The sequence below is a fragment of the Pollachius pollachius genome (assembly GCF_949987615.1).
Source record: "Pollachius pollachius genome assembly, chromosome: 1".
In the NCBI taxonomy this organism is placed as follows: Eukaryota; Metazoa; Chordata; class Actinopteri; order Gadiformes; family Gadidae; genus Pollachius; species Pollachius pollachius.
This window is the reverse complement of record NC_136934.1, coordinates 14530194-14548876: the sequence shown is the minus strand read 5'-3', so window position 1 is coordinate 14548876 and position 18683 is coordinate 14530194. Positions and strand designations below refer to the sequence as shown.

General features: G+C 44.0%; 2 protein-coding genes across 5 annotated transcripts; one reads left to right on the top strand and one right to left on the bottom strand.

Annotated features, from left to right (window-relative positions):
* Positions 1-4412: 4412 nt before the first annotated feature.
* LOC307082195 (E3 ubiquitin-protein ligase ARK2C-like) lies at positions 4413-12596 on the bottom strand. Of its 4 annotated transcripts, none has more exons than XM_079745683.1 (8): positions 12440-12596; positions 8331-8661; positions 7814-7942; positions 7272-7401; positions 6886-6990; positions 6376-6471; positions 5807-5910; positions 4413-4762 (listed from the first exon to the last, which is right to left on the bottom strand). In XM_079745683.1, exons 1-8 carry the CDS (start codon positions 12498-12500, stop codon positions 4645-4647), a joined length of 1074 nt encoding a protein of 357 aa, XP_079601809.1. In that variant the 5' UTR covers positions 12501-12596; the 3' UTR covers positions 4413-4644. The 4 variants fall into 4 exon arrangements, with proteins under 4 accessions (XP_079601809.1, XP_079601810.1, XP_079601811.1 ...); XM_079745684.1 differs by having other exon boundaries at positions 6904-6990; XM_079745685.1 differs by having other exon boundaries at positions 7895-7942.
* A 521-nt stretch (positions 12597-13117) lies between these two features.
* atp5fa1 (ATP synthase F1 subunit alpha) lies at positions 13118-17117 on the top strand. Its single transcript, XM_079733195.1, has 11 exons — positions 13118-13252; positions 13714-13789; positions 14172-14341; positions 14552-14725; positions 14826-14992; positions 15321-15621; positions 15873-16097; positions 16204-16311; positions 16420-16564; positions 16671-16821; positions 16913-17117. Exons 1-11 carry the CDS (start codon positions 13193-13195, stop codon positions 16989-16991), a joined length of 1656 nt encoding a protein of 551 aa, XP_079589321.1. The 5' UTR covers positions 13118-13192; the 3' UTR covers positions 16992-17117.
* The last annotated feature ends 1566 nt before the right edge of the window (positions 17118-18683 follow it).

The window sequence follows — 18683 nt, the reverse complement described above, 5'->3', positions numbered from 1 at the left end:
AGGCTTCCCTGCTCTTTGGCGAGAGTATGTTAGTATGTCGGAATGGCATTTAGCAACTTGCCGTTAAATCTACGAACCGGCGATGACACAAAGACGGCCGCCTGCCTTGCCATGTTGGTAGTGTTGGTTTTGGTCGACTGGACTGGAAAACACCTTTCTTTCCAATTCACACACGGCTGCTGTTTCTGTGGCAAACATCTCAATGGTTAACCGCTCAGACGTTACGAGACATAAGTTTGAGTCTAGTGACCAAAATGGTCGAGGGAGACCACATTGCCACGTGATCAGATGCACAATCGTAGGTTCAAATACACTGTTTACCTGCTTCTTTTCACCAAACGCCACAGTACACATGTACCTATGAAAAGAAGTTAATGTTGGATTTTATACTGTTGTTTCAACAATGGTTGTTTTTAATAAAATAAGATGATGCTCAATTGTGTGTCCATCATTCCTATTCAACAGGCCAAAATGAGAAAAGCAAGGGACATGTTTAATGAGCATTTTAGGCGGTTTATTTGAAAAACACATACAAAAAGATCATATACAAGACAATAAATAAAAAAAGGAGACAGAACAGTTTGGGTTAAGCTATGCAACTTTTGCATCATCATTAGTAATAAATACAGTACAAAATCCACCCAGAGTGAATCTAAAGAGTTTCCACAATAATCACTGATCATGTTATTCTTCATTATGATGTAGCTATTGCTTTCATATTATTGATACATACTTCTACTTTTTCTATAAAATACTCAAGATCATAAAACATTGCGCGGTTACAGCAAAACAGCAGTGTGTTGTACAAAGATGGCCGTGTCCCTTTTCACTGGCAGGTTAATAATCAACATGGGTTTTGTGTTTTGTGTATTTTTTTTTTCTCAGCAGCAAAGAAACATCTGAAATATTCAAGAAGGTACAGCATCATATTAAACACATCTACAGAGCTACTCCCACGTACACATAGGAAAACCTGAGAAGGACATGCATTAAAAAGCTTGTGCTTTGAGTTCTACTGTTCATTCCGGTTCACCAGCTTGAGTTAATACTATGGCTACGGTCCAGGTCGCTCTGGATTAATGGGACACACTGCAGAGGGCATAGGGTAAGGCCAGTGAGAGCACGAAATGAAATAATAGTTAAGACCAATCAACGCTACCCAATCCGTAATGTGGTATAATTATATGCTGGATTAGGGGAAAAATGCACACAGAAAAACAAGTGGTTAGCTTATTATAACCAGGTGTAATACAAGTCTATCTAGAACCGGATAACCACGGTAATACACCATTAATTTGCTCAATAAGATCAATAGCTTGAGTTAGCATGTTAGCTACCATCCGGACCCCACACAAACAAAGCAATTGCCAGCAATACATAGTACCAAATAATACAGATCCCCGCTTTGGGGGGGAGGGGACAGGGCAGGGAATAAGCTTTGAATTAAGATCTGGATATGATGGAATATCCTAAACATGGCGATATCAAACAAACTGAAAAACAACTCAAAACAAATAGTATTGATTATGGGAAATAAAGCTGTACCATGTTTTGAAAAGCAAGCAATGGCCACAATAATAATAATAATAATATTGAGGGATTGTCTCCCATCTGGTCTGATCAGACAGATCAAAAAAAGTGATTATAACGGAAGATGAGAGGAACAAAAATGTGATAAAAATGTATGACACAGATGGAATGTGATCCAGTTCAACAGCACCATGCTGGCTAGAAACTGTTTTGAAATACTTTTCGAAAAGGTTATTATTTTTTTCTTTTTCTTTGGAAAAAAAAAAAAGAAAGGAAACACACAGACGGCATGCAAAAGCATCCCCACCGACCAATGCATAATGAGGTATTATTTTTTTCTATTTTGTGTTATTTCTAAATAAATATATTGATTAAATTGCAAAGTTATGAGATAGAGACATTAAATATTCCACCACGATAGCTAGCTAGCTACAGTTAGTAATAAATAATGATTGTTAAATACTTAAGGCATCTTAAATCACAGCATTCTATGTGGACTAGAAACTCTCCATTTTCATCCATGTCAAGATTATTTTTTTTGGGATGGAGGTTTCATACGAAAAAAAAAGAGGAATCAAAATAATGAACGCAACACAAACAGTCAAGTTACCCTCCAATAGTACACAAGGAAGCATGAAGATACTTGTAACTCAATACAAACACATAATCTAGGACAAGGAGACCCCACACCACCAAACCAAAAAAATCAGGCAACTCCATATTATAGTGCATTTACAAAACACAAGCTACATTAGAACAGCAATAAATATGTTTTCAGCATTGCAGCTTTATCTTCAAAAATGGTTAAACAGACAAGGCACCCAATTACCTTGTCCAAATTGGCATGAGAGCGAAATAAAACTAAATAAAGAAATCTCAATTTCCTTAAGGAACAAAAAAAAGATAACTAATGGAAGAAACAGACAACAGAAAATCCCAACTTAAAAGTTAAGAAAAATCGTTTGGTATTTTTTCTTTTCTTTTTTTTTTTTTTTTTTTTAAATGGATGGCTTTTCTCCCTTTCACCCTCCTTCAAGCAAACTACACCAACATGGCTCATGCATGATACAGACAAAAACGGCTTCTATCACGGAGCACATCACAGCCATACTAGCAGTACCATACACTACTATAATGGAGAGAGGGGGGGGGGGCTGGGTGGGTTGTGTTGCAATCATACACATTCTAGAAACACATCATTAGGCAAACTAAAGACCCATTTTCCCCCGTGACACCAGACACGGCCGTTTTGGCCAAAAAAAAAATATATATGAAAAAAGGGAGCAACTCATAGATTAGATTGAAATGAGGAGGAGCCGACACGACGACAAACAACAAACGTAGGCGGTTAAATAGGTGTAGAGAATCACGTGTGCTTGTTCGATTAGGCAATAAGGTTCCGGTAAATAGGTCATACAAACGTCACACTGCTATTCACTAATGGCGAGACTCTGCAGGCACGGCGTCCTCGGGGTGGAGATCATGCCGTTCAATGAGGCGAAGGAGGGGGGGGTTAACGGAGAGGGGGTTACTGTTAGACACGGATGTACGTGGCGCACCACCTCTGGGGACCCCACTTGTCGGGGGGGGGGGGGGGGGGGGGGGGGGATGAGGTCGGCATTGAACGGTGGATCAGTCTCTGGGGGCAACTGTGGTGTGTGTGTGTGTGTGTGTGTGTAATGTGTGTGTGTGTGTGTGTGTGTGTGTGTGCGTGCGTGGTAGGGCGGAGAGAAGGGTGCGATGGGGTGTGACTGGGGTGCATTCTGGTCCCCCTCCAAGGGTGAGTGGGATGGGCAGAGTCATCGTATACGGTTTCACATGCACACGACACACACGCATACGCGCAGGCGTGCACACAATCCCTGTTTTCTACTTGGGGTAGAAAACAATCCCTGTCCACAATACGACACAGCCCAAGCCTGCCATACAGCATGCACATCTCGGGCCTCCGCTCTAGGGTAGAGAGGCCCGGCTACAAACACTACACAGATCACTGGAAGCCATGCCTGCAGTTAGCGGTTTTAGCATCAATTCTGATGACGTCTACTAACGGTAAATCCAAGACCATGTTAGATAAAAGAGAGGGACAGTGCGCGAGAGAGCGCCAGAGAGAGATACTGAGAGTTTTTTGGCCATTTTTTTTTTTTTTTCAACAGATTCTGTAAAGCTTCCTTCTATGTAATGCCTATGAAGATTTAACATTCCAAATATCTTCACATTTTAAAAAGAAAAAAGTTGCATTTCTCCTCTCTGCGGTTATATAATCCACGTAAATATGTCTTAAAGCGAAAGGGTTTTTTTTTTGCTTGCTACACAACACTGTTACTCTGCAAATAACTTGAAATTCAGTACTAGACTCCAAAACACCACAAGCATTCAGCTACAAGAGTGCACACCATACAACCTCATGCCAACCACTGGTTAATGTTCTGTACAGATGTACTGAGGGCTCGGCTAGGGGGCGCTAGCTTAAAGGATTTGTTTTTCACAGGCCTGGGGGGGGGGGGGGGGGGGGGGGGGGGGGGTGGGGATCGGGGGCGTGATGAGGGAGGGAGGGGCTAGAAAGAGGTGGCAGAAACAGTGGTGGGGTTTGGGGAGGGGATTGGGACAACCTCATCACAGCGAGTGAGACAGAGAGCGAGAGAGAGTTTGAAAGATTTGGCGCGGTACATCTTGGTGGCGGTAACAGGGAGGAAGTGGACCAGGGCACACAATCTGACAGAGTCACAAGAAGCCTCAGCACATCTGTCTTTGGACATTTACCCCCTTTTTTTTTTCTCTCCCATTCAGCCAGAGTCAAGCGTCCATCTAATGAGCCCTCTACCTTTGCATCGGCCCTCCCCCCTGCCCCTACCCTCTCACCCACCCCCACATTTCCTTGCCGTGTTGCGTGTGCTTTGTTGATCCCCTCGTCCACATTGGGTTGGCTCTTCGGCTGGCTCAGAAGGCAGGCTCATTGGGTGATGCAGAGGGCGGGAGGAGGAGGAGGAGGAGGTGGCGGTGTTGTCGTCGTTTGGCAGCGCTCCGACCTCCGGCCTCCCTCCAGAAGGGGGCGGTAGAAGAATGACGTGACCAGATCCAAAAAGCTGCACGGTCGGCCCGCAGGGGGGGGCATCAACTGTCGGCGGACAGCTGGGTCTCAATGTCCACTCTGCAGATGGGGCACTTCCTGCTGGTGGCCAGCCACTGGTCCACGCACCCCTGGTGGAAGAGGTGCATGCAGGGTAATCTCCTAGAGAGATGAGGGAGGAGGGTGAGAAAAAGGTTAGGCTGCGGTTAAACAACAGCAAATACTAAATCGATATACATTCATGGCGTTGATAGAAGACCAAGTTGAGAGCAGCCTTTCAAACGTGACTCAGGCTAGACCTATTGTCCAAACTTTTCTTTTTTTAACTGTGACTCATTTGATGTAAGAAAATGGGCAAAAGCAAAGGGTTTAGAGTTGTCCCCGCAAAACACTTTACCTCACAGAAAGGGTCTAGAAAGCAATTTAAAAACATCATTATAAAGCTTTCCCCAAAGGTTTGATGCAGTTCAGCCTGTCAACTGATGCCATGAGCTCCCTCGACCCACAGAGGAGAAGCTTTTTATTCTGTATCAAAAAGGTGGATAAAACAAAGATTCTGCCGAACGCAATAGGGTGGCTGCACACTCCCTTTATATAAGAAACGTTTGTTGCAAGATGGCAAAATCCTTGCTATATTTCCAGATGAGGAAATGTGAAAGCCTGTTAGGACGTCAATCTTAATCACTTAAATTCATGTGGAACTTACTAATAAGTCTAAATAGTGATATCCCCTTCATGTGCATCAATTCAGCAGGAATATAATGCAAGTGTAGTCCCTATAGTGTAATATCAAAGTGTGAGCAGCTGTTTCCCCAGCATGACCCTTGGGAGATACTGAGATTACTACTCCCCAGAAAGACATCCCAATTTAAAACTGAACACACAGCTATTTAATACATGTACAGTACAAGGCATATGACATGTCTTGTACGACCATAGTTGATCGACATTGATGGCCACTGTAGTGGAAACAGGACAAGATAAAAACATCTCAAGGTATTTCATGTACTTTCTTTCAAAGGAACCCCACTGCACATCATACATGATAAACCAAGGATGACTTCAATGCAGTTAACAGCTTCACAACAAGGCCCCTTTCTTACAGAGAACATTGTTACCATGTAGCCGGGGTAAGGGACGCTAACTTGATATTCTCTTCCCAAAAACATTTGCGTTTATCTTAATGAGCCAATAGCGAGTGTTCACCTGACGTCCTCTGCGTCCTCCAGCATGGACAGACAGATGGTGCACTTCTCGTCCGTGTCCAGCTCCTCGTCTTCAAGACACATCTTCAGGTCCTGTGGTATTCTCTGTGGAAGGGTCACATTCATTCACTGTGCCATGCCTTACCCAGACCCAGACAGCCAGTGTCGGCCAACAGCAAAGTCCTAATTTAACAGATATGTCACACATTTGAGATACTCAGTAGCAATAAAGAATACAGGTCCTCATATAAACATAGCTCTAATTTAATTTATTTTGACTCACCTGACGTTTTTGGGTGAGAGCCTCCATAGCGGTGCAGTTTTTTCTAAATATTTTAATTACATTGACTCCTAAAAGGCATGATGACTCATCCCTTGGTGGGAATTGTTTATCCTGTAACCCTGACTGTTCTGTTCAGAGCAAATTGCGTCACCCCCTAAGAAATGGAAAAACCCCGGGATGCAACCCCCTCTGCAGTCTTCTGGGGTTGTGCCTCAATCCCCCCCCCCCTCCCCAACCCACCACCACCACCACCACCACCGCATTCTTCCTGCGCCTCTGGTGCTCACCTTCTTATACTTGTGTGGGAAGGTGAACCTCTCTATGGTGGTCTGGACAGCCCCTCGGTTCACGCTGCCGAGCCGGTCCTCCAGCTGCAGGAGCTCCTACACACCAGAGGGGGGAGGGCACACAGTTCAATCGGGGGAGAGACCATCCTCCCTGTTGCTCTGGATGTGTTGATGATGATCACAAAAAACATGCAATTTGCACTGATGAACTTTAAAGAACAAAATATTAGAATGAATGGTTTCTAAATGTGTTTGTCTTTTAAAGGTCGGCTCCGCTCCCAAAATAAATCTGTAAAGAAAAAACATGGCCGCTATTGGGGGGTGTTGGATGAGTGAGTGGGTGGATGGATGGATGGATGGATGGATGGATGGGTGGGTGGGGAAATGGTTGGTGGTGGAAGTAGTAGGTGAGGCGGGCTGGTCGAGTGAATTTGGTCACAGGATGAGGCATGGCGATGAATGGGTGAGGACAGGTGTGTCTGCTGGAGGGAAGCAGCAGGAGCGACCAACCTCATAGCTCTCTCTCACCGCTGAAGCGTGGCGGGAGGGGTTGAGGCTCTGCAGAGCCAGCAGGTGCAGCTGTGGGTACGGGTAGTTCCGGATCTCGTGGACGACCTGCGGGCGGAGCACATCACAGGAGCAGCAGAGGTCAGCTGGGCGGTGGGGGAAATCTATGAACAAACAAACGCGTCCCAGCAGTGGCTGGCCGGCTGGCTTGACCTGTTTACACTAAAGGAAAAGTTCACCATTTCTCTTGGGTCCCAAAGTCCAGCGCGATGCCAGTACGAGTCAAAAAAGCTGGGAAGGTAATCAAGATGAATTGCGACGAGGGCTCTGGCTTTGTCCACAAAAGCGCTTATCGGGTACTTTTTTGTAAGGAGGGGGGCGGGGCTCACCACTTGTGTTGAGGCATTGTTCCTGGGGAAGTGGTGCATCCGGGGAGAGGTTAGGTAGTGCTGATAGTGCTGTGGCAGTGGATGGAGGTGGTACTGGTGGGGGGGCATCCCGGCATCCACACTCAGATCCCTGGGAATGACAGCAAACAGAGGAGCTCCCGTCAAGCCCATGCCTTACAGTAGACAACATTTTGATATGGATTGGGTTGGTCACCTCAATGAGAGGAAGAAGTACAGTTGATAGGAAGATGATCACATCCAACATGCTGTACATACACTCTTCCACAATTTAGTGTCTACATCGGAAGGCATTTTATATAGTGTATACCTGCAGTGTTGTACTGAGCTGGCTGTCAGCAGGGGTGAGACATTGTCGTGTTTGAGGTGTTTGCATTTGTGGCAATGCATGATTATTAAACATGTGAAGGACCATAAGTCTGGTTTTAAGTTGCAACGCAAATAAATACAACCATGAGTGAGGGCCAGTTAAAAGGTCTTGAGACCAGTATGTTATTGTTGAACCCTGTAATGGGATGGATTACCAGTCTGTCCCTTCGGCCAGGTAACGGGGCTGCTGGAGCACAGGCTGAGGGGTGACATGGAGAGGGGGGGCGAACTCATACCCTGGTCTCAGTCTGTGGGTCTGGTGGGCAACTCTCTCTGGGGTGCGTCTGCAAGAGGACAAACAGAACAAAACCAAAAGTCAAAAATCATTGATAAAAAAACGTTACTCAATGTAAGCAGTACCTGTATGTATACCGGTAGGAACCATTAGTTTAGTAACTATTAACACAACACTTTGTTCATCTATTTCATGAGACGGGTGCGTAGGGGAGGGATGAGGTCTTGCACCAAAACATCCCCAATAAAGGTATTGCAAGTAAGACACTGTGCAGCAGCTTGTTTACAAATTTAGCAAAGTCACTCTGCAATATCAAAATGCGGCAACAAATCTAATCTTTTATGGAGTGCTCAAATGGATCAGGTGAGGTTATGATTGCCGTTCCCCCCCCCCCGGTGGCGTTTTCCCTAGGTGAATTCAGCGCAACCATGCGGTACCTGGATGGCGGCAGGATGTGTCGGTGCTGGGCCTCCAAGAGCTGCTGCTGCAGGAGGTATTGCTGGTGTAATGCCTGAGGTAGGAAGGGGGGGGCGGAGATATCCTGGAACTGGGGCGCTGGCAGGGGGTTGAGGGGTGCGTGGAGAGGGGGGCCATGCTGGTGGCCCGGTGGGGCGAGGTGGGGGTTAATGCCTGACTGGGGCTGCCCGGGGTGGGGCATGGGGAAGTCCATGGGGAGCGGGGCCTGAGGGCCTAGCTGGAAGTGCCGGCAAGAGGTAGCATGGCTGTGCTGCTGCTGCTGCTGCTGCTGTTGCCGGTTGAAATGGGATCCTGCGGAAGGGGGGAGGGGATAAGGAAACTCGTCAACATTGCTGAGGAGAGAGATATGCTGGAATTAATTGTAGGTGAAATGTGGTGTCACTGCGTATGTGATGCAGCGTTCTTAATGAAGCCCTAACGCTTACCTATGGTGAAAAATACTTCTGTGGGGTGGGGAAATGATGATAACCAGAAGTACCATGAAAACAAGGGGCAGTTCTTTCTTTTTTTTCTGCGCAGTCTCTACTTTCCAAGTGCTATTAACCTTTCTCTGACATATTTCCCCATCTATTTTATTCAAAAGCGCCATGGAAGTCAGGTCGCAGTTTCGCCAATACAGGACACAAGAAACCGGAACAATTTGTGACAAATGTGTTGTATGAAGTTCTTGTAAAGTTGCTGGCTTCCTGTAATATTGACTTTATCGTCAAGATCCACATTAAGTTCTGCAAGATGACTTTACCAAGTTCATTATGAAGCTAAAAAAAGAAAACAAATGCCTGTTGAATTAATGTTTTTCGGTTTACAAAGCCGATTGTTAATTGTTTTATGAAGTTCACTTCTGCTCATTTTTCTCACTTACAGACTCCAAAATCCAGAGGAAATTGCTTGAATAGCATTACATGCCAGTTCCATGGTTTTCCCTGCTCTCTAAAACCACAGCTATTTAGAAACTAGAAGAAACTTGTTGCCGTTAGGGTTCATGGGAATAAAAAAAACAGGGCTTTGTCTAGGATGGGAGTGTTTAAAAGAAAAAGCTTAAACTTGCGTCAAAGTTTTGAAAGCTAACTAGACAGCAAAGAATTTACGCTTTTTTACCCTGTCAGGAAAGGACATATTATATTAGATTTTAAATTTCATTTTTGTCTCTAATTCCCGTAGTACATAATGTTGTATATTTTTTATTCAAATATAATTGAGAATGTTGTGTGAACCGTTTATGTAAACTATTTCTGCTTTTCTTCCAAATAAATAAATATTCTCTTTATATAAACAATCTCTTGCAATAGGTTAAAGTAGCACTAATCATGAGGAAACAGGCCAAGTCTACATCGCATTTACTAGTACACTTGAAAAATGCAGCAGAGCTATAACACAACCTGAAAAAAAGTTGTTTTGGTTAAGAAATGTATCAGGTTTCCTGCATGACTGCCTGTAACCACTGTGGAGAAGGCAAGGATAACACATTTGTTATTCAAGTATTCCAGATTCCGTCCATCATTTTGAATAAAATACATTTTTTTTACATAATGTAAACCCATACATATACAAATGTATTTTCTTTTCTTATTATGGAAAATATATTTTAGTTATATCCCCTAAATATTCTATTCCTCAAAAAGGGATAACATGGCTTCCCCTGGTCAGAGGCTTGAGACTCAGACTGTGTCATAGCATGCTGCATTTGTTCAGGCATCTGTGTAAACATAGACTATGAATGACAGTAGATAGACTCATTCAGGCCCTGTGATGACGGAAGCGTGGAAATCGTCTATCTATGTCACAGTGGGAGGAGGTGGGGTGGGGTGAAGGAGGGGAGGGGGAACTGGAGTCGGGGTACACGGGAGAGGGAGAACAATAAATGGAAATCAGCAAGAAGCACACTGAAGGTTAGGAAAAACACTATTTTCTTTATTGAAAAAATATTAGTATATGTGGAATTTGTGTTGTTTTTTTGTTGTTGTATTTTTTAATAATAGTATAATTCCATGCAACAAAAAAAAGGTAAAATATAAACGTAGACTGAAGGCAAGGCCCACCATGCTCCATATAGGGTTAAAAAAGAACAGAAGCAGCATCCAATGAGAAGACGTGTTGGCTACAGCACATGATTTCAGTACAGCAAGGGTACATCTTTACTACAGAAAGATTACATTGGATTTTTCACCAGTCCATGTAGTAAAAAACAACAAAAACAAATAAACTATGAATCATAAATGTGACCATGCATTGAAGTAGGCTACTATTACCAGAACAAAAAGGTAAAGAGAGACCACAACCAAACAATAAAGACGTTATTACTAAGAGAGGATCTCTTTAGCAGTGCAGGAGATAGGCATCCCTGTGAAATGGATAGCATTTTGGCTTTATGTTAGTGGGGAGAGGGTAATTGGAAAGTTATGAACCACCAGTGATTGTGTTTTGCTTAACGTAGCTTAACCGTTTAATGTTGCCCCATAGGAGGGAAAATGCCCAGACATTTCAGTGTGTTTCAAAGCTTTAAATTTGCAGAAGGGTAACAAAGGATTACACAAAAAATGAAGACGGTTATGGCGGGTTGTTTTGAACAGGTGCAGTGTACTTGTGATAATTTTAGCGACCCCTCGACCAGTATGCCCGACTGCTACAGTTGAGCAAATCATTATATGGCATGCATGGGGATTGAACTTATAAATAGTTGCCAAATCGATTCCATCGGAATCATGTACAATGCACCCTGTGTGAATAGAAGGGAGATGAGCCGAATTCTGGTGTTCAATGCAGTATTTAAGATCATGCAAAATGTATCCACTTTACAGGAATTTACAGCATGTTGTCTATCAAGACTGGATGGGAGGTACACAATGACATTCAACTGATCATCTAAGAATGATCTAAACGTTCAACTCTATTGCTACAGCCATTTAACAGAATAAGACAAAAATGTGCTCTGTTATTGCTATAGGTGTTAGCTATGTTTGTCTGGTTTACATGGAGAGCCTATAGAGCTGCAGACATTCTTGGGGGGGAGAGGGGGAGGGGTGCTTTTTTAATACCAATGTCGTCTTCTGATGGAAAGAGGAAATGAAGAAGGGATTCACAATACAGCTAAATGCAGAGAACAGGCCACGCCACACCACACAGCAGCAGATGATCATTAGCTACACAATGGGGGGGAGGGGGGGGGGCGACAAAGATCTGATAAATGCAGAATGTAGAGCCAGCCTCGATACTATGAAACAGGGAATAAGAACAGAAATAAAAGCACAATGAAATCATTGATGCCACTGTTGTGAAATTAATGTCACACTGTAGCTTGGAAAATGCTTTGTACAGAGACGGCACATTGGGGTGTTGAGCCAGACAGACTAAAAAGCCAATTATAAACTAAACAGAAAAGGCAGACACATGATCTGACGGCTCAGCAGCAACGCGTTTACCTCTCAATCGGCAGCGTATCTTTAAACTAATGCCATGTTTGCATGTTGAAAGCCCCGTGAGCGCTAGCAGCAGCAGATGATCTTCAAATGACATCATCCAGACACTGATAAGCTGCCTGGCTGAAGGGCTCCGTCTACCTCAGAGGTGTTTTAGGTTGCAATCAACATAACGACAGGGCCAAATGCATTGCGAGGTTCAAAGTTAAAAATCCAAATTATTACGACACAACATTTACACGTGAGTGTAGTTCACACGACACTAAACGCGTGTTCTTGTAATAACGCTTTTCATTTCACTTGACGAAAACACGTTCTTTTGTGAGGATGTTTTTTTTCGCTTCAGGAAGTAGTCGGCGCCCGCCAGCCAGTGAGCTGGTCTTAACAGGTAGGGCTGGTCGTAAATACAAACCATCTACGGAAAATCGAGGTTATTCGGCGGATTGGTTGTATTTGGTCTAATAAAAACTCTAAATTGGACTCACGGTTGTACCGATTTCGTTTAAATCCCGTGTTCGTTTTAAAAAGGAGGACTGGCTAACCCGAGCTAACACAACAGTTAGCTCGGTGTAGCTAGCCGCTAACAGCTGCAGTGCATATTAAGATAAACAGGGCACATGTTCTTGTGATTCATATGAAGCGGAATACGTTACCTCTGTTTCTGACTGAGCCGAATACGGGGAGAACCAGGTATCCGACATGCACTAAAACCATCCTGGGATCCTTTTCTTATCTTGCCGCTGGGTTATTTAGAGATGTAAAACAGCCCATGCGGACCTACATTCAAGCGGCTGTTGCTGGCTAGCACCACACAGGCAAACTGTCAACGTCCTCATCCTTCACAAAGCACACGTGTCATTCTGCCTTCAGGCCACAGGGGGCGGTGTTGTGGACATATCTTTAGTATGTTTTGGCTAATAGCATGTTCGGCTTTTTAATACATTTTTAAAGCATATATTTAGTATGTGGTGTTTAATATAATGTTAATACTTTAGATTATTGTATAGTATACTATATTTTTCAATGTTATAGTATTGATATTTTATGTCATTATATTTATGTTTTTTAACGCTTTTTATTTTACGACAGAAAAGCCGACAAAAAAAAACGTTTGAAACTGCTTTGGCAATTTGTATTTATATAAATATTTTATTTACTCAATCTTTTCCATTCCTATTTCAGAATATGATTGTCTACTTGAAATTGTATATTGCACATTATAAATCCATGATAATGCACCATTGTTGATACACCGTGACTCCTCTCCAGTAGGTGTCAGCCGTTAAAAGAAGAAAAGTTTGACGTCACTCACAGTGCAGCAGAAGAAGTCTTTCAGCCATTACCTTCTCTCTCTCGGTTAGGTCGTTGTCATTAGTGGAGGACAGGTCACCAAACGCCACGCTAAAATGTTGTCCGTAAGAGTTGCAGCTGCCCTGGCCCGCTCCCTGCCCAGACGGGCTGGATATGTAAGTATTTTAGTGAAAGGATTCATATTGTATCATGGACCTATTGAGTGTATTTAAACTCAAGATGCGGATATTTTGGGCGTGAAGGGTAACAGGCCTCTCGTGCCTTCGCACGTTAGCCGTCTTGACTTTTTCGTCTGATTGCGCGCTTTGTCGTTTATTCTTTTTCCTTTTAGTTAAATACAGTTTTATATTTGCGATACCTTTTAAGTTTTGGTGTGCATTTAAATGTTTTAGACTTTGTGACAAGTCGTGTCTGGTTAGCATCCGCAGATGCTAATGCTAGTAGACTAGACTCATTCAACCACGCTCTGAAGGTCAGGAAGACTGACAGCGCTTGTCCTCCATTTGTACTGCAATGTACTCTGCTGTTGCAATGTCAATTAAATGCTGCCTACCATTAGCAATGAATATTTTTTGGGTTTCATCGTTTTTTGCATTGCATCTGTCTTTAAACTTAGGTGGCAAAGACTCTACCAGCCGCCTGCGTTGGGGTCAACCACCTCCACACATGCAGACCATGGCTGCAAAAGACCGGTAAGCAAGATAAAATTAACACGGATTTGAACATTTAGAACATTGCCAATGTCAAACGTCGCTAACGTTGACCTGTTAATCCTCCTTTAAAAAAGAAAGGTCATTAGCTGTTCTATGCGACACTGAACTAGCGCTTATTTAGCGCTGCTAAGTTACATTCATAACTGCCTTACACAATGTAGCGATTCACACAAACTGAGATTTTTAATCTTAAATGACATATTTATGTTTCATCTGTTCGCAATTTGTGAGGTCATTCCGGTTAGCAGCAGTTGTTCCGTGCTTCACAGCTGTGTCATGCTACAAAACTGCGATGGCTAACAAAGTAATAATTTGCCCTTGCTATGAAAGTTTGATGGCAGCGTTTGATTTCGATTCACAGGCACCGCCGAGGTGTCCTCCATCCTGGAAGAGAAGATCCTGGGCGCAGACACCAGCGCAGACCTGGAGGAGACTGGCCGCGTGCTGTCCATCGGTGACGGTATTGCCAGAGTGTACGGGCTCAGGAATGTCCAGGCAGAAGAGATGGTGGAATTCTCCTCTGGACTCAAGGTGGGATGAGGAGTTTTGGTTGAAAGTGCACACGTGTCGGTCTCATACAGGCTGCACAAGAGGTCTCAATCACTGATGCATATGGAATAGATATGCGTCAGTATTGACTACTTGTTCTCGGCAGTATTTTCTTGAGCCTTAACTGACCTTAATATTACAGTTTAGCATTATAAGTTTTAATTATCTAATCATTAAACTTGATTTTCCCAGGGTATGTCTCTGAATTTGGAGCCGGACAATGTTGGTGTGGTGGTGTTCGGTAACGACAAGCTGATCAAGGAGGGGGACATTGTGAAGAGGACTGGTGCCATTGTGGACGTACCTGTCGGTTTGGAGCTGCTGGGCCGCGTTGTGGACGCTCTGGGAAATGCCATTGACGGCAAGGTCGGTTTGAATGACTTTCTTGCCCTTCAGTTTTCTCAGCTGTTGGATATGAAGTATAGTCCAGGAGCTCCCATACCTGACCACTTCTCTCTCCCCTCAGGGACCTCTGGGCTCCTCCATCCGCAGGCGAGTGGGTCTTAAGGCCCCCGGTATCATCCCCCGTATCTCTGTCAGGGAGCCCATGCAGACTGGAATCAAGGCTGTGGACAGCCTGGTGCCCATTGGCCGTGGCCAGCGTGAGCTCATCATTGGGGACAGGCAGACCGGGTAAGCTGGAAGGGAAGGGCAAACACCCCACAGGAAAGACTTGACAGCTTTATTCTTGATTATAATGGTTTCTAATCTTTTTCTTCAGAATCCTTGCAAGGGTCACCTTGAAAGTCAAGTTTTGCAAGGTCACCCTGTGTCTTTATAAATAGTATGGGATATTCCTAACTTTGGATTTTATATTGCATCCACAATGCTAGAAGTTTAGATATTTTTGGGTTCAACATTTTCTTGTATCTTTAGCGCCGATGTTAAACATTTCGTTTATTTACTTGGGAAGAGTGAACTCGAGCACTTTCGCTAATGGCCAATCTTGACCATTTGACAGAAAAACCGCCATTGCCGTTGACACCATCATCAACCAGAAGCGTTTCAACGATGGCACAGACGAGAAGAAGAAGCTGTACTGCATCTACGTGGCCATTGGCCAGAAGAGGTCCACCGTGGCCCAGCTGGTCAAGAGGCTCACAGACGCTGACGCCATGAAGTATACCATTGTGGTGTCCGCCACCGCCTCTGATGCTGCCCCCCTGCAGTACCTGGCCCCCTACTCTGGCTGCTCCATGGGAGAGTACTTCAGGGACAACGGCAAGCACGCCCTGATCATCTACGACGATCTGTCCAAACAGGTGAGGGGGAGCGGATGCCCTTGGATTAAAATTATTGATTTAAATTCTAAACATGCATGTGAATCCCTTCGATATTGGATTTGTTGTCGTGTTTTTAATTGTATAGTGCCTTAAAGTTAACACTATGCTAATGTAAAACCCCAAAGCTAATTTACTTTATCAATATGACCAAATTTCATGTATATATTTTTTTATAAAGTTAAATAAAATGAACCATCTTCTCACTGTCTTTTCCCCCTTCCATTGTGTAGGCTGTGGCCTACCGTCAGATGTCCCTGCTGCTACGTCGTCCCCCCGGTCGTGAGGCCTACCCCGGTGACGTGTTCTACCTTCACTCCCGCCTGCTTGAAAGAGCCGCCAAGATGAACGACAACTTCGGTGGCGGTTCCCTCACTGCCCTCCCCGTTATCGAGACCCAGGCCGGTGACGTGTCCGCCTACATTCCCACCAACGTCATCTCCATCACAGACGGACAGGTGGGTCTGCCGTCCCTCCTTGCGTCTCAACTGAAACATGTTCAAGCAGATGCTCTGCGGGTACCTGACCTGGGTAGAGTTAATCGAAATATGGCTCAATTTCTAGATCTTCTTGGAGACAGAGTTGTTCTACAAGGGTATCCGCCCCGCCATCAACGTGGGTCTGTCTGTGTCCAGAGTAGGATCTGCTGCCCAGACCAAGGCCATGAAGCAGGTAGGCTCTCCGGAAGAGTTTCCCCCTTGGTACAGCCTACAAGAGCTTCCATGTTCCAAACTTGAAAATTTCCACTAATCCGTCGGCGTCCTGTTCCCCTCCCCCCAGGTGGCCGGTACCATGAAACTGGAGCTGGCCCAGTACCGTGAGGTGGCTGCCTTCGCCCAGTTCGGCTCTGACCTGGATGCTACCACCCAGCAGCTCCTCAGCAGGGGCGTCAGGCTCACTGAGCTGCTCAAGCAGGGACAATACTGTGAGTCGAAGCCCTCAGAGGCACTTTAACCGTTTTTTACATCAGATTATTATGATGTATATTTTTGGTTTCGCATAATGTCCAATTTGCCGTTCTATCTTCGTAGGCCCCATGGCCATTGAGGAGCAGGTGACGGTCATCTACGCCGGTGTCAGAGGGCATCTGGACAAGATGGATCCCAGCAAGATCACACGGTTCGAGAAGGCCTTCCTGCAGCACATTCTCAGCCAGCACCAGGACCTTCTGGCCAGCATCAGGCAAGTCATCTAAAAAAATATTAATAATCACACTCGCCATGTGGACTTTCTGAGCACCGGACCTGACCATGCATTCTTATTGCTTATTCAGGACCGACGGCATGATCTCCGAAGCATCTGATGCCACATTGAAGAAGCTTGTATTGACCTTCCTGGCCAGCTTTGAGTAAGAGGAACATGGCACTTCCCTCCTGATCTTCAGTGCGCTCTGTCCCATTACACTTATCTATGTGCACCCCGAAGGCCAAAACCTCCATGTACAGATTTCTGAAAAGAATAAAATTTTACAAACCCCGGTTTGCTGTACAATTCTTCTTGAGTGCTAAAACTATTTGCATTTCTTGGTTGGTGCCCACCAGGAATAATTCTACAGTGGCTCCAATTGATGTTGGCTGTTTAAAAGCACTTGGTGTTCATGAACTTCATATAACATTGACTGACTTAATGCTTCAATATACTGGTTATCGTAGATTTGCTAGTGTTTCCCGTTCGTGATTTCCATGTAAGGAAGCTGTAGGCTTGTTGAGCCGCACATGTAAATCTAGTTTGTTTAATTTGAAAGCGTTGATGTTTGTTACGAAAGTTAATAAACGTGGTGAAAAGCTAAAACCTATTTCTCTGGTCTTCCTTATACAATCACGCTGCCAGATAACTTTAATTTTGTATTCTCAAGACCAGTGAGTAGACGTAAATGACAACTTATATCCAATTACTTTGCTACATTCCTCGGCTTACAGCCAACCGTAGATCGCTAGAATGACCACTAGGTGGCAGTAGCTGCTTTCCGTAGATTAAGCTCCTGGCCTAGAATAGTAGCTGGCTATACTAAAGGCATCTGCTACTTCCTTAGGCCACTCATGTGCCTGGCCCTAGCCTAGAGCATGCTTGTCCCGTTTGAACTATTAATGGCTTACCTCCAGTGACACATACACCAAACCAGTTTAGCCTAGACGTAAAATGGGTTAAGACAAACCACACCTCAACTGATAGTTTAGTGTGCATGTGTCAGAAAATATATTGGACTACAGATAGAATAAAGTCTCAGTTGGGCTTCATTTTCCTAGCGGCTGTCTAGATCTGCATCCTACAGGCCTGTTAATCTAGGCCGGCTCTCTGCCAGCACTGTGTTCATAGCACTAGCTCATCAGCTAAACAAGTTGATAGCTAAATATCTTAATAGCATCCATTCATCTCATTGCATGAACCATCAGAGCCTCACTCCCCAAAAGTGGTAAAAGACACATTTGAATAAAAAAAGTTGCTCAAAAATCCTAACATAGGATTTATGTTCAAACATGACGCATGCATTAGTTGCCCCTAATAATAACCGACTCTGTCAGCCATGCTTTAGGGAAGTGATAACATTGTATTGTGAACGTATAGGGAAAATGGAAAATATGATAAAGTGAAAAAAAACCCTCATTGAACATATAGAAATATAGTTAAATATATTACCTGAATAACATTTAGGAAATCCAACATATGCTGAAACAAATAGACAATCATCCAATAACTTACCCTGTTCACCAACACAATTGGCTGATTGCTTGGCATTATTACCAACAGCATTGCTGCTTTTCAAGAGACAACATGCGACTGAATGCAGCTGCAGTCAATAAGGACTAATGTCGGCATGGCAACAGGCAATGGTCAAATAATTGTTCTTAATTCAGACACAATGGCTATTATTTGGGCACACTATACCCTAAAAAATTCTGGTAATAACATTTTTGGTTATTTGTCCCAAGTATTAGTTTTTAGTATCTGATCTGCTGAGTAAGTACCAAAGCAGATATTTTATATAGAAACAATTATATTCTTCAACTACCTGTACATTTCTGTCTCTAGTACATTTCTCCAGT